Below are 27,500 nucleotides of genomic sequence, written 5' to 3' on the forward strand. Positions count from 1 at the left end.
TTTTTTTTTTTTTTTCAGAAAGGCTAAAGAAGACTCCTGCTTCACAGGAGTCAGACTGTTCACTGGAAGATAGTGTACCCAGCACACGCAGCACCCGAGAGAGACAAACTCAGCTCCTTCAGTGTCTCTACACCCAATGCCATTTCTGTGAAAGCAGCTAATGGCTGAGGACTGTATTTTTCCATGTGGGCACAACACTGGCTTTCCTAGGAATGGACTACAAGAATTTACCCATAAATGTGAAAAGGAGATGTCTTTTTTTCCACTTCTTGATATGTCTTATGAGAGAGATCTTTGTGACAGTGGAGAAACTTACTTGGTTTGTAGAATCATAAAATGGTTCAGGTTGGAAGGGACCTTAAATCATTGAGTTCCAGACCCAAGTTCACCTTAAGAGGGGAGGCAGACTCCTCCCAAGAAATAAAAAGTTATGCATTCTAGAATTCAGGACAATTAAATTTAAGTCTTTTATGCCTTTATTACCTGTAGGCAGGTGTTTAGCCATCTCCAGGAAGGCAGGGCTCCATCACACTTAACCATGACTTGGGAAGACAAATGCCTTATTGGAAGATAACTCTAAATGTCCCCCTTCCTCCTCCTTCCCCCATTTTTAGTTGCTGAGCATGACACCATGTGGTGTGGAATATCCCTGTGGTCAGTTGGAGTCAGCTGTCCCGGCTGTGTCCCCTCCCAATCCCTTTTGTCCCCCCAACCCATCACTGGTGGGGCTGGATGAGGAGCAGAAGATGCTTTGGTGCTGTGTGACCACTGCTCAGCAGTAACGAGACCATCTCTGTGTTATCCACACTGTTTTCAGCACAAATCCAAAACATGGCTCTGTACAAGTTGCTATGAAGAATATTAATGCTGCCCCAGACAAAGCCAGCACACGGTGGTATCGATATCTTGTCTATGTTTACTGGTGGTACTGGTTATTACCTTAGAATCCTAGAATAATTTTGATTGCACCTCTGGGGATCCTGCGGTGAACTCCCCTGCTCAAAGCATGGGCAACTTCAAAGTTCAACCAGGCTGATCAATTAAAAATGTGCAAATGAGCTTTAATCAGGAACAGCCTTACTGTGGATGGTTGCTGCAGAGATCTGTCTGCACAGAATCATAGAGTGGTTTGGGTTGGAAGGGACCACCCCCTGCCCTGGGCAGGGACACCTCCCACCAGATCAGGTTGCTCCAAGCCCCCTCCAACCTGCCCTTGAACCCCTCCAGGGATGGGGCAGCCACAGCTTCTCTGGGCATGCTCCACTGGTGGAGCTTCCTGGTAGAAAAGAGACCCTAGATGAAGCTTGCAGCCTGTGGGGTGTGAGAAGTAACCATGGCAAGATGGAGCTCGGCTGATAACGCCTGTGAAGCCAACTTCTAGGGGACAAAATGTGCTGCTTTACAAGTTTTGTAAGCTGGTCATAGGTAATGATTCACAAAAGTTTTGTTGAGTACAGTGTGAAGGCTTTGGAAGGAGCACCACAACTCTTGGGCAACTGTTCAGCCAGTTGTTCAGGAAGAGTGTTGGATGTCAGTTACAGTTGGGTCGTGATGTAGACTCAAAGAAGAGGGAACAGTTGCTTGCCGTATCAAAGCTATGCTTGGGTCAAGTGCTGCCGTTAGTGTGGGTCCTGCAACCTGCTCCCAGGTCCTTTTGATGTTCAGGGTTTTGGTTTCAGAATTTAGTGTGGGTCCTGCAACCTGCTCCCACATCCTTTTGATGTTCAGGGTTTTGGTTTCAGAGTGCACATTGCCTTCCACCAAGCGATTTCTCAAGACCTGTGTCATGATGCACTAGAAAAAGCAGATATACCCCTGCCCAACTCCGTGGTGTTTGGCAAGAGTAGACTTTAAGAGAGTGTGTGCCTCGAGATCAGTTTATAATTGAAAAGGAAACACCTTGTTTGAGAATGTGAGCTTGTGCCCACAACAGTCAGCCAGGTACAGAGCTCTCGTTTTTCCTGGTTTTCTGTATAATATTCGGTTTACAGCATCATACCTCTTCTCTCCTGAGCATTTCGGGGATGTCAGAGAGCATTGGATGCTGCTTTGCTAGGGACCACAGAAGGATTAATCACGAAGTGAGGGGTGGGATGAGTTCTTGCAGATGTCAACACAATTCAGTGCTGTTGGTCACGGTGATGTCTAGTATGCAAAAATATTTCCAGATGCGTGTGGTTGTAGGTAGATAAAATTCAAATAATTTTCACAGCAGATACGTTGAAATCAGCTTGTGGAAATGATCAAGGTGCATATTGAGTTGCAAGTGTATGGCTTCAGGTTTGATCAGTTCTACATCGGTAAGCTAAAGCTGCAAAGGAATAAAATATATCATTAATATTTCCTTCTGGAACAAATTTTTCTTTACACAGATACAGTGTGATTGGATAATTCCAAAGAAAATCTGTAAGATGGGGTTCGTTGATCTTTCTGTAAGACAAATCTGATTTCAGTTCACAGTCTGCCTAAGAATTTAAAAATATCTTTTCTTCCACTGTCTTTGAGAAAGTTAGAATATTTGGTGAAATGCTCGCTATGTTCCCGTGTTTTTAAGTTTCTTAGGCTCACCTTTCCACTTCCCAGGAAACCAACTGAGGATATTGTCACATACATTAGAAAGCAGAATTGATTTGGCTGCACTATTAAATGACCTACTAAAAATTTTTGACATAAAAATAGCCTGTAACCCTAGAGATAATACGGATAAAGTGAACTGAAATTAAGTAAAGCATAAGGTGAATGCAAGTGGGAAGTGAAGGTTGATGCACATTTTTAGTACCGTTTCATAAAGGTATTTTTGGATAGGTTACATTCAGTAACAGAAAGGCTCCTAACTTAGATTGTAGTAACATAATTTTGGGCTGAATTCCAATATTCAGGAATGCATATGTTCTTGATCCTTCATTACAACTCATAATTTCAGGAATATTATGTTGGGAAAATAAGGCACATTAGCCAGCAGCACAAATAGCAGGAGAAGCCACAGTATTCATTTCCCCTCAACCCAGCCAAAAACAGATTATTTGGCTGACTATCAAAAGGAGCAGCAGTAATTGTTTCCAGTATCAGTGGAGGCATTTTGCTGCTTAAAAAAAGACCCAAAGCTTCCATTTCATTAACTCAAGAAAAGGCTTGGTCTCTGCCATCAATTAGGGGACAAAAATGGGATTCTCATGGCAAGCTGTAGGTTGCTGTGTGTTGCCCGTGGATGGATGTGGGTCCTGCCAGGAGCTCCTGGTGCCTCTGTAGTAGCTGCTTGTCCTCCTCAGGCTCCCCTTCTGGAAGAGCAGCTTCCCAAGCCTGGGTCACGACTGCAGCAGGACCTGCTGTTGTGTGTGATGAAGTGCCCAGGAGCTTAACCACATCAGAACCACCTTGTGAACACATCAAAACTTGGTCCCAGGTTCACAACTGAGTCTTGAGTTTGTAGAAGAGAGAAGTAGAGAAAGAGAAGCATGGAGAGCAAGGTTATAGGCAAACTGTAGATGGTGATGAGATGACTCGTCACCTGTCAGCCTGCTTTCTGCCAGACTCTGTGGTGACTTGCTGGTCTCCTCCTGTCTTTTCTGACTGGATGAGACCTTGAGCAGAACAAAGGGGAGCGCCCATCGGCCTGTGTGCCCATTGCCCAGGTGAGCCACCCCCAACACTGAGCTGCATCCCCAGTGAGACCTCCCTCCAGCTCTGGGGCCACCAACATCAGAAGGACATGGACCTGTTGGAGCAGGGCCAGAGGAGGCCACGGAGATGCTGGGAGGGCTGGAGCCCCTCTGCTGGGAGGGGGGGCTGAGAGAGTTGGGGGGTTCAGCCTGGAGAAGAGAAGGCTCCGGGGAGACCTCAAAGGCCCTTCCAGTCCCTCAAGGGGCTCCAGGAGAGATGGGGAGGGACTCTGGATGAGGGAGGGGAGCCCTAGGAGGAGGGGGAAGGTTTTGACCCTGCAAGAGGGGAGATGGAGCTGAGCTGTGGGGAAGAACTTGTTTGGTGTGAGGGTGGTGAGAGCCTGGCCCAGGTTGGGCAGAGAAGCTGTGGCTGCCCCATCCCTGGAGGGGTTGAAGGGCAGGTTGGAGGGGGCTTGGAGCAGCCTGGTGTGGTGGGAGGTGTCCCTGCCCAGAGCAGGGGGTGGCACTTGAGGGGCTTTAAGGTCTCCTTCCAACCCAAACCATCCTGTGATTCTCTGATGATTGATGGACAATAGCAGTGGCGATGAGGACGCTCAGTCGGTGTGCGGTCACAGCACCGCACGTTGTACAGAGGAATAAATGTGGTTTTGTGTTTGATGGAGGCGAGTCATCCTGCACGCAGATTGTCTGCGCTGTTCTCGCAGCATTGAAATAATTGTACCAAATTCTCTTGTCATAGAGCAAGTTGCTTTTAGGCAAAAATCTGTCTGATTCCTAATCGCACCTTTTCATTTTATTCTCTTGACTGTTGTGTTCACTTTATTCTATCTGATATATGATGAATTTAAAATGTCTTTCATGTGTCTTTCTGTTTTATAATACCCATTCACCGAGCACAGAACTCTGCACAGAGCTCTCCAGGCTAGCAACTGTGATATAATTATAAATTGCACACAAGTGTGCTGCTCACTGTTGTTAATGTCCATTTTCTTTATCTATATCTAGGTGATGAAACTGCCTACTTAATGTTTCTATAAAGTACTGTAAAAATTACATGAAGTGGATGTTAGGAAGAAGTTTCCTTTTCAGACAGCATTTTCATCTCATTGTTCGGTAGGAATTGTCATTGCTTCCTACTTGATATATTTGTTATTGATAACTACTGTATTGAACCACGTGTCTAATTAAACATGCTGTTCTTCTGCATCCCCCACCCCTCCAAAAGAGCAAAGGGTCCCATCAGGAAAACTTCTGCTGGAGAACGGGCAAACACCAACATGAGCATGAACCAGTCCTGGTCACGTGGTTTATAAATGGGCATCATAACAGGCTTTTTCGCAGTATTTTGTGAGTCAGGCTGTTTCATAGCTTCACAGACTATTTAGAAATAACTGCTTAATTAGTGGGATGTGCTTGGTATTACACTGTTTTAGTGCAAAATTTCCATTACGGCTTTCTAAGGGGCACATTTTACAAAAAAAAAAAAAAAAGGGGATTTTTCCCCTCCAAATTTAGCTTCACAGACTATTTAGAAATAACTGCTTAATTAGTGGGATGTGCTTGGTATTACACTGTTTTAGTGCAAAATTTCCATTACGGCTTGCTAAGGGTCCCATTTGAAAAAAAAAAAAAAAAGAGGGCATTTCTCCTCACAATATTTTTGTTCAGTAGAAGGTTGAAGACACAAGCTAGTATTTCAAGTTTGCATAGAATCATGGATTGCTGTGATCTTTCTTAATCGCTGTCATGTTAAGTGATTTTATGTGTAATCAGACTGTATCTTGGTGGTTGGACTGAGAAAGATGTGATTCCTTCCCAAAGTATATAGGTAAAATTCAGTAACACACAGTAAATTGTAGTGTACAGAGATTTTATTAGCTTTGTCCCCCTCTTCTCCCAATACTTGTGCCCACGTAGCTTAATGAGAAGTTCTGCACTGACGTGCTGTCGTTGGACAAGTGCTGCTGCACGATTGGCTGCATTAGTCTTTCCATCATAATTTCACAGGATGAAAGGGTCTGCCGTGCTTTTTGGAGATCATCAGCATAAATATTCATGAGCAACTAACAGTATCCTTACATAGCGCCCTCTTATTATAAGGGAAGTAGTTATGGGCTATGCAGTTTATCTTATAAACCTCAGGTACCAAGAATATTTCTTCATCGTAGAATTGTTTTAAAAATAAAGTAGAAAATCTAGATGAACGAACCTTTCCAAATCTGCTTTAGTGAAGACATTTTAAATAGTCATTTATTTCATTGTTAAATTGAATTGTGCTGTACTTTATACAAGAGCGAAAGGAGTTTACTTGTCACGTACGAAGAAACACTCCCTGCCTCTTGGTGGAAAGTTCTGGCATTTGCTGTACCTGGAGTTTTTTGTAGTCTGTTCCCACTTTGAGTTTGCCTGCCAGCAGAACACAAGGCTAGATTAGATGGGCTCAGTCACGTGGAATAGAAAAAGGAAACCTTTTATTGAGAAACCACGAGGTAAAAGAAGAGAAAAAGGTTCATCAATGTCCAAGGTGTTTCCTTAACCTTCTGCTTGGTACCCCCAGAAGAGACAGTGCCTTCAGGGCAGGTTTTTTCTCTCCTTAAGGGGAAGTTTCTTTCAGAGTATTAGGTGTCATAACCATAGACTAGAAGAGCAGAAAGAAAGCTGTCCATTTCTCTTAGAAGTTAACTGCTGGCTTTTGTCAGTTACTCAAAGCAAGTGTGGGTCCAGGGTCTGCCACTTAATATGCGATGAGTTAATGAACCCTGGTGCGATCTGTTTGGCTTACTTGACCTAGTAAAAAAGAGGCACAGGTATTATTTAATAGAGAAACTAAATATTTTTTTATGTGGTTTATGTTCCTGAGTGTATCAACTACTATTTGTGCCAAGAAAAGAAAAAAAGAGATGCTGCCGATGGTCAGCGCCATGGCCCTTTTCAGCTCAATTTATGTAAATCCAATTTATTTTGACCCACTACTGTTCTGGAGCACAGTGGCAAAATGGTTAAGACATCTCGCTATGGAAAGAAGGTGTTAATTTGGGTTCTGCTCTGGATTTACATAAAATTAAACCTTCAGTCCATCTGTGAATATTTATCTGGTCATTTCTGCTGAGGAATCAAAGGTGGCAAAATGAGATGCTTGACACATCACTGACTTTTTTGTCTGTGACTACAAAAGCTGGTATGCTTTAACTATGTTAATCTGATATGTCAGTTGGGTTTGGCATGGATTTTTAACCTTTCAAAACTGCATAGCACCACCTCTCCATCTAAACTACATTTTTTTCACTAATAGTTGGAATAATCAAAACTGCTACTGCTCTTTCTTCCAGATCCCTTTTCATAACTTGCCTCTGACATGAGCTTTAGCGATAATAATCCTAAGGTTTACTTCTTGAATTAGAATATTAAAACCTGTTTATAAGCCTCATTTATATTTGCTCCTCTGTTATTCTTTTGGGCTTTTTTAGTTTGCTTCTTTGTTTTGCAGCCTTTTCATCCTTTTGTTTCTTATCTCAGCTTGGGGATAGAGGTCATTCTTTCTGCTGATGTTTAATTGCTTCTAGCACAAGGTGCTTGATTGAAGCCCCTGCTTAGTATTAATACATATATATGTATATGTGTGCATATTTTAAAAGAATTGGGAATTTTCATAAGAAGGGCTATGTAATTAAGCCATTTCTGAAAACAAATAATTGTCAAGTGATTTCTAAAATTATAGATGCTTTTTCTTAAAAAGGAAAAAAGAAAAACAAAAAATAAACCAACAGGTGTCAGCAAAGACCATGTAACAAAACAGTGGGTCAAATCACATCAACAGTATGTGCTGCATTCATGACAAATCCCTGTTGTTTTTCATTTAATTCTCTCAAAAGATCTTGAGATCCTATTTGCGATCAGTCAACTCAGAATCCAGAATATCACACCCATGTGTTAAAGATTGAATTGAATTGCTTTGAGTAGAAAACGCAAGAAATCCCTTAGAGGTAATGTCAATTCCATCTTAATGAATTGTTCTCCCACACTATAATCCAAGTGAGGTCTTTTGTGGATTTTTAAAATGCCATTGATTTTTTTTCTTTTTTTTTCTTTTTTTTTTTTTTTTTTCCAGCTTGCAGTGAACAGAGCCTTTAGAAAGTCCATTCAGCTTTTAGGATTTTTTTTTTTGTTCTGGCATGGTGATGGTGGGCTTTTTTTTTTTTACGTTTGTCCCAGTTCTTAGGTAGGTCTGTGTCCAAGAGCAGTATGTCAAAAAGTTCCTTTGCATCTCTCATTGTTACTCATTGGCAGGTTTGTCACTTGAGGGTCAAAATAAAGCTCATTCAGCCCGGGCTGTGGCAGCCACAGTAGCAAGCCTCGGGTCAGTCCCACCACTTGAGATTTGCCGCAGGGCAGTCGGTTGGAATTCATTTTGCATTTGTTTCACTGAACGTTAGTGCTCTAACACTGCAAAGAGGAAAAAGTTGGGGGTAGACTACTGGATTTCTTCCTTCTCGGGCTCATTTTCTCCTTTTGCGTTAAAGTACCTACTGCCGATGAGGAGAAAAATCTATTACTCGTAATGGCATTGCTTCTGGTGGTTTATACTTGTTTATTTTTAAGATCAGTGATAAAACCTCCAACCTGTGACCACTGCCTTGAAGTTCTTAGAAAATACTCGTGGTGCTGAGGGGCCTAATCTCTTAGGCTGAATGTAAATTATTGGAAAACAGTATCCTTTCTATGCCAGTGAAAGATCCTTTTTTTTTTTTTTTTTTGAGATAGTCAGATTTGAGAGGTTGTAACTTGTTATGTCGGGTCTGAATTGATGGTTGAAAGCATTTTAGAGGTCTGGGGAGCTGGCGGTGAGTCTCCTGCTGTACTGTGCGAAGTCAAGTCGAACACACTGCTTTAGGAAAAAAAGGAACACAGGCAAGTGAGGTTGATTTTGGTCTGTATGTGGATTTGTCAGGTGAACTGGTAACGTTCAACGGTTTCACATTTTAAGTGCATTTCTGTCGCAGGGTAGGGACTGACAAGTGAACCTAAGGTTGAATTGTTTCTGCATTCTCTAAAGAAAAACAGAAACCCTTGTGTTTTTCTTTACTTCAACTCGAAGCGTGACAAACTATATCTGATCCAGTTACTGTAGAAGGTGAGATGGTCAGACTTCAGTGGTTTCTGAGCAAGTCTTTTTCACTAGTATTTTTAATTGTAATTTCTTCCCATCTTTTTTTCCATCATACATGTTCATGTAGGAGATTAAACTGAGTTTCAGCTATAGCTAACTCATAAGGTTAATAGAGGAATAATGATCTACTAATGATGCCAGTAATGTGCTCACCCTTTTTATGGTATGAGTCTGAAGAACCAGGAAGTCGGGCAAGAAGGAAAATGCCATTGCACCCATGTTTTATTAGCTACAATCTCCTTGATTTTAAATGTAATATCTATATTATTCTAAAAAATCTGGCCACTAATAAAGACCGACAAACAAAATGATTGCCATTAGATTCTCTTACTCTCTGCACTTCCGTGTGCTTTGAGAATAGTCTTTAAAAATTAATGGAAACAAATGATGTGATCAGGTGTTTCGGGAGTGTTGTTTCACAAGTTGGCGTCTTCGGAGGCCGTAGCCTCATCTCCATGGAGTAAGTGTATCATTGTCAGCACATCCCACTCCTGTTGGGAGGTAGCCTCTGTTAAATTTGAGAGAGTGGCTCTGTCTCCATTCGCATCCAGTCCTTGGAGCATTGAGAAGTGGTAACAAGAGCAGTAATGGGTGGTGATGGGGTTCTGTTTGTGTTTGGAATAGCTGTGAATGAGGAACACGATGTGGGAAATCTCAGATCCATCCAGCTGGATTTGGTCCACCAGAAGAAAGTATTTAACTGGTAATTTGCTCCCCTTCCTTTTTTTTCCCCAGAAATCTGCTGGAAGTGTGTAGGAGCAGGCAATGGTGTGGACAACTTGGGTTAACAGCTTCCACTCCCTTATCCTTTCTCCAAGGCCTTGTAACCCACCCTCAGCTGTGCGAGTGGTGGTAATGTCAACTGCTCACATACGCTTTACTCTTTGTCATTTCCTGTGTGCTTTGTTCTTCCTCATGTGTTAACCATACACCAACCGTTGGACGGGGCTGTTGGCGTGTTGGTCGTGAGGGACGCCCATATGGGGGGAAAGAGAGGGACATGTGGCTCTTGATGGTCTTCAAAGAGACTTTGTGGTTTGTGCTAACCGAAGGGTTCCTCACATCTGTTGTGAATCCACGAACATGCGTCGTGTGGTAATGACTTCCAGTGACTACTGATAGGTGCCAGTTGAGAAGCAAAAAGGCCACAAAGTGCCGTTTCTTGGGCGTGTTTTTAGTGAAGAATTCACTCTGGAGAAAACATTTTGCAAGTTTGAGTAGTTTGTCTTTTTTTTTTTTCTCTTTTTTTCCCCTCTCTGCAGCGGGTTTGCTGTTCTGTTCGTCCACGTCGTCTGGTGATGGGTAGAGTTGGTTTTGAGAGTGGGAGCACGCTCAGGGGAGGGAAAAAAACAAGAGAGGATTGCGAGGAGTTGGGTTGTAAAGCACAGCAGGGGGGTAGGGGCTTGACGAGCAAGGCTCAGTGCACTTCACTGCGTCCCAGCATGGTTCTTGATGTGGTATGTACTGAAGCAGCTCCTCTGGATTAGGACGTAGGTGTTATGAAACAAGCCGTTGAGTTGTGATCTGTTGTCTCCCTACCTGGCTATCTCTGCTAGGAAACAAGTTCACTGGTGGGTCAGCTGCAGTTCTGCTCTTCCTCGTGCGTGAAGGGCTGGTTCTTGACGTTTTTGATTTGTGATATGAGGCTTCTTTCAGTTTCTTACAGAATTGCAATGAGGGGTGTAGTGTTTTAAACTGAGCTATGTTGGAGTTACCTTCTTACTTCATGGGCATGCTTCTAGTTGTCCTTCAGACTTCTGTTTAAAGACCTCCAATACTTAGTGCATTGAAGACTCTCTGTGGTCATGTTCCCCACTTCTAATCATGTTTTGCCTTCAGTATGTCTTCGTAACTTTTAATGTGTCGGTGTCAATGGCTCTTAGCCTTTAACATCTCTTTTCACATAGTTGTACGCAGGTATTGATCTTTTGGTCATGTAGCTTCAGGATGCTCTCTTGCAAATATTTTACAAATTATGCTGCTAACAGAATTTCTTGATGCACTTTGGTAGTTTAAAACAGTCCTGAAGAAAGTCCTCTATGTGAACGATATAATCTTAAAAGAACAGAAGTCATATGAAGCCAGGACCTTACCAGCTGGGGTGTCGTGGAGTTTTGTCCACGAAAACTGCATTTCCACCTGGAGTTTCACTTTTGCTCTACAGACTGCCTGCAGCATTATAGTCATGGCCACCGTTGTGCAGAATATTTAGTAAAGGAAGGGCAAAATCTCAGCTCTGTCATAAAATCGTGTTTTTCTCTTTTCTTTCTGTTGTCTTCTGTGCCTCTATCCTTTTTGCTATCCATCCAAGTCATCAAATTTAATTTCTCTGTAATTAAAATAGGTTATATTCTGGATCCATGTGAAGGATCACTGTTCCTTCCATAGGCCTATCCCCTGGTTATCCATAAGACTACTGAAGTTTGCGGATGTCCTATTTGGGGCCACTAGCACTTTGAAAGGGTACTTCTGGAGGTAGTCATGCTGTTATATCCAACATAAATTGGGAGACTGACTGGTTTAAGCTCCTCAGAAGCCCAGTTGTGAGCACTGAAGTTTAGTTCCTGTCCTGAACCATATGTATCACTGCTCTTAACCTTGTCCACAGGGGATGAAGGAGGAACAAGGAAATGGTAGCAGAGATTAGGTTCATCCGCTGTTTTTACTGTTCAGGACAAGTTCCCCTCATCTGTGGTCCCTGCTCTCATCAGCCTGCCTTTGTTGTGGGAATTTTTCTAGACCAACAAAAGTCAGAAAAACTGTGATTTCATGTAGGGCAGAAGATCCTCAGGCTTATGAAAAGCTGGACGTTGGCTCCTCAGGACACTGAGAGTGAATTGGAGTGTAAGCCATTTAGTTTCCTTCCACAGGTGACCGCTTTGTGATGGAAAGAAAGTTTCTCCTATCCCACAGTTTGAATACAACCTTTGTGGGGGGTGGAATTGTTCAGCTAAGTACCTTTTTGTGGTTGGAAAGGATTTCTCCCTTGCTATCAGAACGGGTGATGAGAGGCATGGAATTTTGGCAGTGGTGGGGCGTATTTGGGTTTTTTTCCCCATTTCTCGGAGCAAGCAATAAGAAGACGTTGATAGCACTTAGTGCAGATACTTACCCTATTTGAGATGTGCTTTCCTGATTGACTGCACTTGGAAGTGAATGAAGAGCAGAGATAGAAAAAGCATAAGTATCCCTGGTTTGTACAAATAACACGAGTAGAATTCTCTAAAAATTTGCTGTGAGAATGGCTTACACTGGGCAGTCTGATGCTTGATAGTTCCAGATGAGTTATTAACACTGGGCTGGATTGACCAGCCTCTGTCACTAAATACCTGCCATTGTGGGTGACCATGCGACTGATGACTAGTCCAGGAGTGTTCACAGAGTGTGACCGTGCTCACATCCTCATGCAAGAAGTCAGAAGACACTTTTCAGCACCCTATGGCAGTTTTCAGATCGTGAAGATAAAATACCGGCACCCACAAGAAGCTAATACTGCTACTTAAATAAGTCGTGGCTATTTAAATTGTATATATTTTTAATAGAAAGTCTAATTATTGCTATATAAGTAACATAGCACAGTTCCTTCTCAATGCCCATAGAAAAGATATTTTTAAAGTTAAATTATCAGAATTGCGGATCAGCCATAGAATCACGAGAAGTAATTAAAAGAGTAACATTCCAAAAGGAATGTTGGAATTGTAGCATTTTCAGTACTTGGAGCCGTATTCCTGGGTGGGACAGGATTTTGCTAGATTGTCCAAGTGCAGGAAGCCTGGCTTTTGTGACGATGTTTTCTAAATCTGGAAATTTTTGGGCTTCTGTGCTACTTCAAGAAATGCTGTGTATTGCCTTCCATCTTTTGACAGCTTACAGCCATGGCTAGGATATCCCTGAACTTGTTGATCTTCTGCTGCCAAAAAAAACACCATTTGAGGTCTTGTAGATATACTGGGACAGTTTAAAGCAGTTTTTCCTCCAGTCTGTCTGGGCCATGGTGCTGAGCTGCCTGAGGATCGTTATCTCACACTTGGCACCCATGACTCCAACCTATTCCATCTTTCTTCATGTTTACTCTTATTAAAAGCATTCGTCAGGTGAAGTCTTTGCTATACCAGAGAGCTCCCCTGGTTTAACAGTCCCATTTCTGAGGCTGATATCTCTATTTATTATATTAGAGTAGTGCCTAAAGAGCCAGTTAGGATCAGAGCCTGATTGAGCCAGGCTGTGGAAAAAATGAATAAAGGTTTACTTCTGCCCTGAAGACACCACAGTCTAAATAGATGTGAAAGAATAGAAAAAATAGATGCAAACACATAGCTGCAAAAAGGGTAGATTTTTGCAAGTGGTGTCTAAAATGTATTTTCTTCATAGCAATTTTTTTTCCCTTTCAAGTGTTCTTTTAGTGTTTCTGATGGTTAGTAGATGCCTGGATTTAGAGTGAAAAATAAAATTTCTATGTTTGAGGCCATATTATCATTATACTCATTTTAATGTCTGTACAAGATCAGCATCTGAGGCTGCAGGAACTTAACTGCTTTACTTGTTGGCATTACACTGAAGTTGATTTCGGTGAACCATAAAAAGTTTGGCCCTGAAGGTAAAATTACGCTGTATGCATGTTCCTAACATACTGCTTTGGGGATAAACATGTCTTAAATCAACTCATCGCTCACAGCTAAATTCCTTCTCCAAATGCAGTTTCCCTGTAGATAGTAATGTTCAGTAAGACTGATTTTCTTTAAAACCGTAAAGTTTTTTTGAATGTAGTTCTATCAATAAACATATTTGAGCAGGGTAGCAAAGAATTCTCATAATCCTAATGAAGATTTGGGGGGGGGGTTTGTGAAAGGAAGGGAGGGGCACGCGCCAGCATTTTTAATTAGCTTTCATCAGTATACCTCTAATTTGTTCAGATGTGTTCCAAACGTTTGCATATTGTGTTTGCTCACATGTACATAATGAAAACTTTTGGACTTCATTGAAACTTTATTTGGTAATTGTGCGTTTGGAAAATTAAAATTGAAGTTTATGGTACCCTGGCTCCTACTTGCTCGGTTCATAGTGCGTTGTTAAGATGCCGTGGCTTGAGAGCTTTGTTTCAGCGACGTTTCTGTTGTGGCTTTAATATGCTGCAGGTTCAGATGGCTGTAATTGTGGCCTTGAGGGGTTGGACTAAAGAATACCAGCTGGGTTTGTACCCAGATATTCTTGGATTAATATTTTGGGACTTAGACCTTGTCCTGTCTGGAATTTAAACATAGTTCCCCAAGCTTTAAAGGGGAGGCAGGCACTATTTGAGGCTCTTAATGAGCACTTTTTTTCCTCTTTAATTTGCCTTTTTTTTTTTCTTTTTTTTTATTTATTTTTCTTTTTTAACTCCTGTAGCCAGTGAAATCCAAGCAGTTACTTCCAAACCATTTTTACAGCCCCATATGGACAAAGCGCTTTAGTTTGTTCCTCAGCTTAATTCCCAAATTAATAATGGTTAGAAAGTTCTTACATCTGCATCTCCATTTTTTTCTTAGAATATATAAGGGTGAAAAAAAAAATTTCCCTAGATATTAGGCAAGCCTTTGAAGTGTGAACTTTGCTACGCTCGAGACAGCAAGTCTTTCGTTGCAACTAGGTTGGTTTTTTTAGTGGCTCTTTGAAATAATTCCTTTTGTTTCAGGACTAAAATTTCAATTTTATTTCTGCGTGGAGACAAGAGACTTAAACTCCCCCATAGAGGGGAATCAGTCAGGGTTTTTCTTCTATTTAGAAACCTTTGACCCATTCCTCCCCCGTTCAGTGAATAGAAATGGCAAGGCAACTTGTGCTGAGGGTGACTAAAGATCTGCTCTCCATGTAGCTCCTGAAGTGAACCTGCAGGGGAGAGGGTTTCAGGAGTCCTGCTTGTGGAAGAAAAAAATGCCTTAAAAGTATTTCTTTGCAAAAGAGAGCCTTTCTTGTACCCCTGAGTATATATTAATTGGTTATAATCCTTAGTTTTGAGGCACATAATTATTCACACAGCAGCACGTGATGGATTCACAGGTACAGTTACAATTTCTTTGTACTGGCAAGCAGCCTTTTCTGAGGGACAGAGGAGACCTTTTTGTGTGAAGCTCTGAGTTCTGTAATTAGTGGTATAGCAAAGAATTCAGATAGGTGGCAAAACATATACAAGTGCTTAGAAGTTCAGCCCGCTAGCCTCTAAGTTGTCTGCCTGGATATGTCATTACTGTAAGTGCTTTAATGTTTATTTGCATTTTTTTTTTATCTTTTTTTTTTTCCCCTTCCAGATCATTACTAAATATGTTTATGAACTACTGCAAAAAGAATGCCACTTGAAGAAAGTAACACTCCCAGTAAGTATATATATTTTTTTTTATTTTTTTTTTTCCCGAGGATGTTATTTGTATGAATCTGTAAAAAGCAGATCCTTCAATCTGGTTTTTGGGTAAAGATGAGGTGTGCCAGGGCTCCGGGCAGGGCATTGTCTCTGGGTGCTGCCTTCCCATGCAGCTTCCAGTGCACTTCTCCTCTGTTGGATTTCTCCAGAGGAGCCTTCCTCCCCCCACCAGGTACCAGAATTTTCAAAATGTGTTAGTTTTGGTAGAGGTACCACATCACCATGCTTTGAAAAGCATTTGTGAATGTGTTGAGGCCTTTTACAGCTGGATGTAGAGAACAAATGTGCCTTTACGGGCAAAGGAATAAACTCAAGTTGAGTTCCAGTAAACTACTTCAAGTCTTTTTTTTACGATCACACTTTTTTAGTACTTTGTAGCATGTATGTAATACAATGTGTGGCTGTTTAGTGAAAACATTTGATCAACCCTTGGAAGTGATGAAGCATTCCCCAAAGAACAGGCATGAGGGGATTTGTAAATACACGGGATACCAGGATGATGTTTGTGCATTTTAACATCCTTTAGTGGAGAACGTGGGGGAGACTGCCCTGTGACAGCACCAAGTAGGTTTTCCATCTCTATCAGAAAGGATTCTTGGGGTACTTCCATGTTCCAGACCACTGATGTATCAAAAGACTTCTCCCTCTCATCACCCACATCACCCTCTCTCTCTCAAACCAGGAAAGTGGCATTTGTAAACTTCCCAGTGCCTGAATTTTGAGGCTGTGCAACTTTCCTTTGAATGCCCTCTGTAAAAAGCAGGATGCCTGTAAGTAATGCGATGCTAAGGCTGATCTGTTTGCCTCAAAAAATAAAGATGAACAAACTTGGAATAAGTATTCCAACCCCTCCATCACCTCTGTCACACACATGGGGACTTCTCTGCACAGCTTTAACACTGGGGTGTCTGGCTTGGGAGAAGAATGGCCCTGTCTAACTCCTGCTGCTGAATTAATCTGTGTTTACTCTTATTTATAAATTATGTAGGAATCACTGATGTACTGATGTACTTTGTCAGTAGTACATTTAAGCTATTCTCAGATGACTTACTTCCAGCTTCTGCAAAGTGTCATAATTTAATTGCATTTTGGAGCAAAGTGAGGACTCAGAGAATATATGCAGCTGTTTAATTTCGAGCAGTGTGGAAAATTTGGCACAAGGCATGAGCACCATTCTTTACTAATGACTGTTACGTGCAGGAAGCCCTCTCTACAGTCAAAAGTAGGTTATGAAGAGGACTAAAAAACTGAACCAATGTATGGAGAAGGTGAAAAATTAAATCTGTCTAAAGGCTATGTTCAAATCACTGCTGACAGACTCCCAAGTAACAACACAAAGAAACCTGGTTTAAACTAGTAAAAGAGAGTAATAGAAGTAATAAGGCAGCTTGCAGGAAGCGTGAGTCCTGTCCAAGTGAGGAAGGTAGAGAAGAGTATAAATGCTGGACATATAAAACCACAGTGAGATCACCCAAAACTGAATTTGAGGAGCTTGTTACAACTGTAAAGGCTAATAATAAAAGAAAGCTGATGAGGCTGATGGATAAACTGTGTGCAAAAGGAACACTCAGCTCAAATGAGAAAAACTTAACATGGTTATTTCCTATGTTATTTGTCCAGTTTCCACACTTGAATTTTTTTTATTTTTTTAAACAGGGTACAGCTCTGAGGAACTGTCTGAAATTTGATATATCAGTAGAGGAGATCTTAGAACAAATTGATATATCATACAATAATCAAATTCTAGGATGAGATGGTTTTTAAGCCCAGGGTAATATAAAAAGTCAAATATGAAGCTGGAGAACAACCAACTAGCATGTAACTTATGGCTGAAATCAGCTATTTTCATCAGAGGAATGGAAAAAGAGTAAATGTGATAGTCTTTGAAGGGCCTCCAGGAGTGATTCACAGTGATTCCTGTGTAGTGGGAGAAATAATATATTGGGGGAAAAGTCAGTACAGGTTTCTTTTTTAAAAAACCTACTGGAATTCATTGAAGGATTTGGGGATCGCATGAAAAAGAGAGATCTTGTCTGCAGGAGTGTCCGTGGATTTGCAACGAGCTGCCAACAAGCTTACCAAATGCTTTAAAAAAGATGCACTCATGGCATAGGAGGAGGGAGTCCCCTTACGAATTAGTCAGTTAAAAGGAAAAAAGCCTGTTCATATTTTACAGATTAAATAAGTTGTTACCGGTGCAGTGTTATTAAGGCCTGCGCTGACATAGTCGTGAGTAAAAGGAAAAAAGGAATTAATAGAAGCTAACAAACTTTGCTGTTTTATTCTAACATTATTTAGAGTACTTAAATCTAAAGCTGATCGTGATGAGTTGGGGAATTATTTCATGATGCTGAATGATTGGAGGATAAAATGACATGAGATTCAATTCTAGTAAATGTGAAATTATGGGGAAAATAACTCACTCTGTAAACACAATGGTGGCCTCTAAATGAGCTATTACAACTCGGGAAAGAGCTTGGAGTGATTGTGAATAGTTCTCTGAGACCATCAGTTAGTGCTCAATGGCAGTCAAAAACCCTCAAAGCAAATAGGATGTTAGGAATTAGTAGGTGTTGAGAACAAAACAGAAAAACATCGTCATTCCACTCATTATGTGGGCCCCCATCTTGAACACTGCATGGAGCCTGGACACCATATCAAAAAGGATATGAAGAATTTTAAAAAAAAAAGTACAGAGGAGGGTTACAAGGATGATCACAGGCATGAAATGCTTTTCAGACAAAGAAAGATTAGACAAAGATTCTTCAGCTTGGAAAATAGATGACTGAGGAAGGAATATGACGAATCTATAAAATCATGAAAGGTGTATGGAAGATGAATAGGGAATGGTTTTTCGCTTTTTTCATAATAGAGAAGCTAAGGGGCATCAAGTTTAAATTATCAGGCAGGAGATCGCTACTGAAAGAGAGGCAGTACTATTTTATATACGTCCCAATTATACTGAGGAACTCATTGCCGCAGAATACTATCTTGGAGACAGTATAAATGCATTAAAAAAACCCCATCTGACAGTACTGAGGTGGGATGGGTGCATTGAACCATTGTCCCTGCTTATTGAGTTGTAAACTCTGGCAGGGAAGGCTCCAAAGCTACTGGTTGCCAAAAACAGGGAAGAATCACTATAAAAACCCCTTTCCCCTAAATAATCTTCTTGTTGTCAGTAATGGGAACCTGGGACCTTGCTCTGACCAGGATGGCTGCTCTTATCATGTGAACATTTTAGAGATGAATATGAAAACATGTTTTTTTCTGAACTTTGGCACAAGTGATCAGAAAGTTGGTGTGTTGGCCCTCCCTTTTCCATCAGCTGATAACAAAGTAGGCAGTTTAATGATGTTTAAATATATGAAATGTGTTTCAGGACTGTGTTAAGGGGAGTGCTTTTGTTTTTTCTTTTTCAGTGGGGTTTTAGTAGAGTACAGAAATGCTGCGCTTCAAAGGTTTGGTCTGACAGCATTTCATGTTCTCTTATCTTTCTTAATTTCAACCTCATGTGCAGAGTCCAACTTGCTGTCTTTATTTTGCTTTCTCAGGTGGCAGCTTCAGTTTTGGACGCAATTGTTTGTAAACTTGTTTTCAGATACGAGAAGAAGAGCAGTTGGGAAATCAGGAAAGCTCTCTGATTGTTTTATTATGTCAGCCTCCCTGGCAGAACATAAACCTGAACATTTTTCCTTACACAGGGAAGCTGAGATGCATATTGCATTATTGTTACTGTAAAGTTTTGTAGTTCTCTTAATGTTCAACATATACGACTGGACTTGAAAACGAAGAGACTCATATTCAGGGAGCAAGCATTCAATTATTTCTTTTAAATTTCTCATTTTGTGCTCCGTTGAAGGTTGTATTGTGAATATAAAGAAGACTGCAATTTTTTTATCCAGATGAAGTCTTTGTATTTCTGTAGTTTTAATGGCATAATCAGCGATTGATCTTTGCTGTTCTTTAGCTCTTGAGGACAAATAGAGGGTGCTTCTGAATTAAATGCATCTTTAGCAGCTTCTGGGAAGGCCTGAAATGGAAGTTTAAATAATTACTAACATACTTCATTGGCAATGGCACTGAAAGGTCTCACTTTGCAGAATCTTCTGACTTATCAACGCTTTGCTCTTCCACTTCAGTAGGTAGAACTTCATTCTGTAGTTCTTGATCTACTAGACAGCCAAGAATATTTTTCTTTCGGAAACAATGCTCTGTGATCTCCATTGCATGTTCCTCTTGGCTGTTTTGTTACCAAAGTCCAGTCAATACTTGTTCAGTAAAAATTCCACTAGTTTTACATGTCTTAGGTTAGTTCTGGTAATCACCAAGTGCTAATTAGCTGCCTGTAGTGTTGATCAGCAGTTTTCATTTTTTACAAGTTTGAGTGAAAAATTACAAATAGGGATATTCAATATTGTGAAGACTGTAACACGAGTTAGTGAGCTTTATGTAGAACCACTTAACAGAAGACTTTTCTTATCTTGTGGAGCAAATGAGCAGTTTTCTCTCTCCACCAGCTGCTCACAGTTCTCACAATCTTTTTGAGTCTTTTCAGTTTCAGTTCCGCTTATTTGCCATGTTCTTTCTTCCAGTCACAAGTTACACCTGTTTCACTTGTTTGTAGGCTCTAGGCTCATAATTTTTATTGTTTCTTAACTGGAGTAAGAAAAATATTAGTGGATTTTTTTTTCTCCTTAAAAATTCAACGTTCAATCTTCAACTTAAAAACTTCCAATTTAGAAAATAGAAGACCCCCAGAGCCTCGTCAACTCTCATGTGTCTTGGGTTCTATCTATAGAAAATGTGCATCTATATTCTGTAGACTAGTACTACTGTACTAGGTGATAGCTCATTTGAGACAGAACTCGTATGGAAAAGTTAATTCGCTGCTTGAAAAGCTTAATAAACCTTAATGTCATAATGTATGTAGAGAGCATAACTCAGAGAATTCACTATAACTGCATACTTCCATAAACCTTCAGGTACAGCTTTGCGTTGGAAAAATAAATCTGAGAAAAGGAAAATTAAGCTTTAAGCAGTATACTTTCAAACAGTAAATTATTAGCAGAATTCAGATTGGTTTGACATTCCTAGCTACATTTTATTGGAAGATTATTATTGCATGCGAATGACAATGTTGAATCAAAATGTAAAATTAAACTAATTGAAGTGCAGCAGTTTACTGAATTTATTTGATTTGTGTTTAAATAAAGGATCAGAAATAAGTGTTCATGAGTAGGTCCAGAAGAGAAAGTGGCTAATAAATACAAATTATTTTATGCAGACTCGATGTGTCTAGCACTAAATGGTATTCTACGTTGATTTGTCAATAAAGTAAGGCTGTGCACAGGAGTGACCTTTATGTGCATTCTTTAGGGAAAGCTTGATCTAATGAATTACTCCTGTTTGAAGATAAATTAGCTTGAAGAAAAGTTTCCAAATGTGATTAATTTGAGGAAGGGAATGAAGAGTTATTTTTTATGATCTTGGTAGATATTTTTAACTTTTTAAAATTAATATACTTGCAAAAGTGTGAACAAGTTATGTCTTCTAATACAGGTGATTACTAAGTGCTAGTATTTCCTAAATATTAAATAAAAATTAGTTTATAAGTGCTAAAACTTACAGCTATGTCTGTCTTTGAAATACAAGTTCACAATGTTTTATCTTAATTCCAGTATTTATTTGCAAAAGTCACTGCATCTTGCCAACTACTGTCTGAGATTTGGTGTTGTCTGGCTTTTTACCTAAGACATGTTAAATATCAAGGTATTAGTGCCCCAACTTCAGAAGTGTGATCTGCCGTGCGGCACCTGTTGTACTTATGTACTACAAACTCTTTAACAAAATGTATTTTTTACCATGTTTTCTATTTTCACACAAAGTATGGGAGCAGGTGAGGGCATTTCCTGGAGTAAAAAGTTCAAGATGAGGCAAGATGAGATGTTAACATAATTTTGGAGCAGAAGTAAGGTCTTTGGAAGATGGACGGGGAGATTTGCCTGTCCTTTTTTTCCTTTTCTCATATTTACATGGAAGAAGGGAAAGAATGAGTAGACAGGGTGTTTCTTTCTGTCCTCACATTATTTACACCAGCACAATTCTTTTGCCTCGAGCCAGGCTGGGAAAACCAAGGATAGACCTGCTTTATAGAACCTCTGTTTTTATCAAACAAAAAGTTCTCCTTTACTCTCCAGAGTAAGGGCAAAACTTGGAATTAGATTATGGTTTTCTGGCTGTCGAAGCTGGTTGTTGATCTGTTCCTGTAGCAAAGTAGCTGAGCCTTGGCCCAGGTGCAGGGTTCTTAATGAAGCCATTATTTAGACCCAAATTGGATTTCTATATTTTATTAGGCCTATCCTATTAAATTTATAACAGACAAATTTACAATACAGGTTCATACGTAGCTTATTGGGTATTTATGTTGAAGTGGCCAAGATGGAACTCTCTAGGATTTTTTTCATATTATGTAAGAATTTTATTGTTGCTTCAGGCATATCAGAGGTGACAAATTACTTGGTTTCCCCCCTCGCCCCCTGATTGTTCTTTTATGGACTTTCTTTTTTGCCAGTAAATTTCTGTAAACAACTGATGTTTCAAAGTTTTAACGTACTTTTTACCCCTTTTTTTTTGATTTAAATCTCCCTTGGATTACTGCTCTAAACTGTGGTATATTTTCATGTTTTGAAGTTACCTTGCACAGACACTAACTTATGCTTTATTTTTATTTAGTGCTGGGCACACATTAGTCCTTATAATACGCGTACAAATGGCTGTTAAACAGTGAAAGTTTTTATATCACCTTGGTGGCTAACTTTACAGCTACAGATGTTCTTTTAAAAAATCTTTATTGATGCGTAAAAGAGCGTGTTGTCTGCAATTGCAGGTTGATGCAACTGAGAGTGAACCAAAGAGCTTTATATTTATGAGTGAAGACGCGTTAACGAATCCTGATAAGCTGCTGGTCCTAATTCATGGTAACGGCGTCGTCAGAGCGGGTCAGTGGGCGAGGAGACTTATAATTAACGAAGACCTGGACAGTGGCACGCAGATACCATATATAAAGAGAGCTATTGAGGTAAGGGAAATTTCACATTTGTATGGTTTTGTGTCTATGTGTGTACCTGTGTACGCAGAGCTCCAGGTCTGTAAACGGCGTTCAGACAATCAATACAATAATTTTATTTACTGTGGGAATACTTGCTTGTGTTTTTTCCCGGACTTTTTTTTTTTTCTAATGGAACCGACTTTCTCTCTTGCAGCACAAAAAAATGGTAGTTGTGTGTAATGTTGTTGTGGCGCCGCTGCCGCGCAGTTTAATATGGCAGCTAACGTGACAAGAGCCCTTAGCAGGCGATGAGCTGCAATAGAAGGCACTACAGAAATTTGTTATGATTTGAAGTGTTTTCTTTTACATTTCATTAAATTTGTACGTATTCTCACTCAACGTCTGTTGTAATCTCATGATAACATGAGCTTTCATGATAACAGCAGGCTTTTTTGCTAGGCTTGTACTGAATTTATTAGAGGCACAGTCTTTTCCAGTTTTGCACTGAATACTGATTCATTCTGATTCACCTATCAATACTTGACAGTAAAAAAATTTACATTTTATGGACACTATTTTGTTACATTTACATCTACGTGAGAGACAATGTACAATTTGTGTAATGTTCCTAACGTAGGAACTTTGTAGGTGTAATTCATCTCTTGCATCTTGCTATCTAAATGAAAATTCCTGTAATAAACATTAGAAATGCCTATTTATGAGTCAGTATTTCTATTATATTTACCAAGCTAAGCTAATGTTCTACTCGAAATATCAGTGTTGTCACTGATTATTACACGTTTTGCTAAATGAAGTTGAATTTTTTGCAGTTGGCTTTAAAGTATTCAGTATAGAAAATCATTCTCTTCAGACATGTTTTCTTTTTTTTTTTTAATAACTAACTCAAAAAAAGGAATCATATTAAAAGATGCGGCCATTAAGTTATTTTTGTCTCATACAATCCACTAACAAAGCACCAGACTATACTTTGTGTGAAAAAGAAACTTAGTCTTGTGAAAGTGATGCTTGCCATCTTCTAACATAAAATTTTTGCTCATTTAAAATCAAGACTCAGAGGGAGAACAAAAAAATACTTCAGGGTTATTGAGTGTAATATAGGTGTATGGTAGGTCCACTGTAGGAGGTTAATTTCTAGAGTGCAAGTTCCAAAACCTTTCCCAGGAAACCCAAAGAGGTGTAGCTGCTTAAATTTTCATAGTGATGCTTACTTTCCCACATTTTAATTCTTTTCTAGAGATGCTCCTGTCTTGGCTAAAATGAGAGGCTAATAGTTTAAAACTGGGATACTATTCCTAAATTAACAGATAAGCTTTAAGAGAGTATTTCTAGTAGAGGAAAGAACTCCAGTAGAGTTCTTTTTCATGTTCTCTTATTTTTCTTTATTTTATGCAATGATTGTGCCAGTGTGACAAAGAGCAGACCTGCATTCTCTCAAATGGTTATTATCCTTAAAACCAGATTATGTATTTACGCATTTTGAATGCTTCTTTAAAAAACACAGGAAAAAACCCAAAGAGTTTGATGAGAAAGTATCTTTAAAAAAATTTAATAATTCAATCACATGAGGACATCAGGCTTTGTGCTCTTGTCTTTTGATATCCTTCTTTCTTAGTATGGTTTTTAATTTGTAGTTCTTGGTTGAGAAATTCCAGCCACTGTAAAACCCAGTCTCCATCTTAAAATTCTGGTAAATTTACACTATATGTTTAGAACACATAGTATTTGCAATTACTTTTTTCATGCAAAATGAAGATTAAAATGTGTTGTGATTTTTTTGTGTCCTTTAATCACTGTAGTGGGAATTGGATGTATATCTGGTGAGATCAGGCAATGTTTTATGGAAAATATACCCCCTGAAGGTATTTGGAATCATTACGTTGTGACTAAAAAGAAAATGCAGGTAGTTACATGCTGGTATCATGTCTACTTCATGTACAGATGATATAGATTACTCTTCCAAATGAAGGAAATTATGGCAGAGTTGAGTGTAAGGACTCCAATTTTAGTTAATAATAATAAAAATTGGCTCCTTTTGTGGGTTTTCTGGTATTCAATCCACTAGTTGATTTAGGTACTTCTGTCTTTTATGAAATGGAAATGACTGGTCTGGGTGGTAAATGGCCAGAATGAAAATTGTGATAACTCCTCATGCAGTGTTGCCAGGTTGAAATCAGGAATTATTTTCCTTGATCTTCCAGTGTTTCTTCTATGAAGAGGTCTCATCCTTGAATGAAACCACCAGACCTTATCAAAGCATAAGATTAGAGTGCTGATGAGAGGAGAACATGGATTTTTTTTTCCTAATAAACTATGTGAATTTGAAATGGATAATGTTATCTAGGATTTGAAAATTCTGCTGATCTGTTGTGAGTGTGAGGCATATGCAGGTAGCTGAAAACGTTTGCTGCAGGCTAAGGTTTCATTTTTCAAAAGAAATTAAAATTTGTAAAAGGTAGTGCTTATCTGTCTTTTGTGCAAAAACTAGTTCAGAAACGTCACCTCTACTTTCCTTAAAACAAAATCAAACAGAAAAACAAAGAAAAAAAACCCCTCTACATAGGTCAAACCCATATCTATTTCTCTTCTCTTTTCTTTGTGGAGAGTGATGACACCACCACAAGCAAGTTTCAGCTCATTTCTTGGAAAAAAACTTGCCCATTTCTTGTGCCTCTTCAGTTTGGAGAAGAGGAGGCTGCGGGGAGACCTCCTTGCCCTCTACAGCTCCCTGAAAGGAGGGTGTAGAGAGGTGGGGGTTGGCCTCTTCTCCCAAGGGAATCATGGCAGGAGCAGAGGAAATGGTCTGGAGTTGGGGCAGGGGAGGTTTAGATTAGATCTTGGGAAGAATGACTTTCCTGAGAGGGTGGTCAGGCCCTGGAACAGCCTGCCCAGGGAGGTGGTGGAGTCACCATCCCTGGAGGGATTGAAGAAACGTGTAGACGTGGCTCTTCAGGGCATGCTCTAGTGCCCGAGATTGTTGGGTTGGGTGTGTTTTGGTGGGTTTTTTTGGTGTGGTTTTTTTTTGTGATTGAACTCGATGCTCTCAAAGGTCCCTTCCAACCATGAAGATTCTCTGATTGTGTGAAAACTGAAAAAAAATGCAAAAGCTGGAGTTACCAGTGAGCAGTGAGTTAAGCAGGATGAGCTGATACTGCTCTCCTAAACAGGTAACTGAGGGAAGGGAAAAAAATAATTGAGTAGCTAAAAATGTGTTTTTTCTTTTCATCTGGGTAGTTCTGGTTGGTAAAACTTCTCCTTCCATCCTTTACATCGAAGTCTGTTGTGTAGATTCTATCTTTTGTGTTATACGTGTGGGGAGTAGTTTACAAGGTGTCATGTGAAGAGGTAAGATTAACAGGTTAATTGAGAAATTCAAGCTTGATTGTGTAAAAGATTTTGAAATAGTAAAGAGCAAGGGAACAAACAAGTGACAAGATACAGAACAGATTGTACGAAAAGGAGGAGGGAGAAAAGTGTATACAATGTGAGAGACAGATATGTGTAAATACATTAAAACACGGTAGGAAAAGATCTAGTTTCAAAAAACAAGTATAAAAAAGGCAAATGTGATAATATAAAGCAGTAAGGCAGTAAGAAGAGCTTAATTAAAATTATAGCAAATACTTATTGTAAAGATAATTCAAACAAAAAAGATGTCAATTTCTTATGAATATGATACAAAATAAATATTTCATAGTTTTGTTGTTTTGTTAAAACAGAACTTTTCTACTGAAGCTTTTTGCAGTGGGAAATACTGATTTTTGACAGAAGCAGTCGTTGGACGTGTAAGAGACTGAAGTTCAGGTTCCTCCTCTAGGAATGAGGGGCTATTTCACTTCTAATGATAATGCTGCACTGGAGCTATTTTGCTTTTTATAAATAAATAAATAAATACAAAATACATAAGTAAATAAGCAGAGATTATAAGAGGGAGTTTAATCTTTCTCTTCTACGTTTTGCGTCAGTGTGTGAGTCAGTGTCCATACAGTCAGATCAGTAATTTAGTCATATATACAATGAGATGAGTTATTACTTAGTCATATATACGGTGTCTGAAGCAGCGCTGGGGGGAGATGGTGAGAGACAGAGCTAAATTCTTTATTTCGGTGATGAGGGCATTTACTTTGGGTGTCAAAAGTGAGGGATTTATGTTCCTGGTTTCATTTGGGTAGTTCAGGGGCTCCCATGTTCCCTATGAGAACCTTGGTCACCAGGCTCTTGAGGAGGAGGAGGAGGTTATGAGGAGGTACTCTTCTCCAGTTTGCCATTGAGTGGCAACCCTATGGATGGCAATCTAAATATTTGTCTGGAAGATGAACCAGTGATGCCAGTGATAGAGGGGAGCAAGCAAGAAGGAGAAAAAGAAGAAGTTGTCCACTGCTCCATGCGATAGCATTCCTTCTGTAGGGGTTGGAGAATCGGCTTCACTGCTTTAAAATCCACTGAGATTTGGGCAAGGAGAAGCTGAAGTCGATCTGCTGACAGAGGAAGTTTTTTCCTTAGGGAAACAGGAGCCCAGCTTACCTAAGTTTGGGCACAGTGAAGAATTTTGGAGCACTCTTATCTTTGATACCTTTCCTCTACGGAATACAGAGGACATTGGCTTTACTGAACGAGTACTGTTGGATGCTTCCCATGCCTTTGGAAATTCATCTATGTTTGTTACCTAAGATAGCTGTGGTCCCAAGGATGCTAATAAAATTCAACCACAGCAACTGTCAGTTATTTGATTTTTTAAAAAATTATTATTTAAAAAAAAAAACAAATTCCAAGAATTACTGCTTGCTTTCAAATTCAGCACGCTTCGAGATGGCTTATATCTTGTTATTTAAAGGACAATTAATACTTGACAGTTATTTGATTTTTTTTTAAATTATTGTTTTTTTTTAAAAAACATCAAAGAATTACTGCTTGCTTTCAAATTCAGCCCGGTTCGAGATGGCTTATATATTGTTATTTAAAGGACAATTAATACTTGACATAGGGATAGTAGTACCAGAAAAAATAGCTTCTTCAAAGAACCTGGATGAGTTTCTCAGAAGAAATGCAGCAGTACCCAAAAATCTGACTTCCCATGAATGAATGAAAACAAAAAAGTAGTTTTGCTCGAGATGGCCATCAACTGCAGAAATCCTTTTTTAATGGCTGATTAAACATGATTTTCAGCTTCCGTTTTCTCTTGTCTTTATCCTACTCTTCTTACTGCATATTCTTACCAATTTCTGTACTTAAGATTTTGGTCACAATATT

General features: G+C 39.6%; 1 protein-coding gene across 4 annotated transcripts in view; it reads left to right on the forward strand.

The window, feature by feature from the left end:
• Positions 1–27,500, forward strand: part of FAM172A (family with sequence similarity 172 member A) — a 366,710-nt gene that overhangs the window by 42,592 nt on the left and 296,618 nt on the right. For all 4 annotated transcript variants that reach the window (XM_014936846.1, XM_014936845.1, XM_014936847.1 and 1 more), the window contains 2 exons: positions 15,072–15,137; positions 22,071–22,262. In XM_014936846.1, coding sequence (XP_014792332.1) covers positions 15,072–15,137; positions 22,071–22,262 — 258 coding nt within the window. The remainder of the gene's footprint in view (positions 1–15,071; positions 15,138–22,070; positions 22,263–27,500) is intronic.

This window comes from Calidris pugnax, unplaced genomic scaffold (genome assembly GCF_001431845.1).
Source record: "Calidris pugnax isolate Ruff unplaced genomic scaffold, ASM143184v1 scaffold40, whole genome shotgun sequence".
Taxonomy (NCBI): Eukaryota; Metazoa; Chordata; class Aves; order Charadriiformes; family Scolopacidae; genus Calidris; species Calidris pugnax.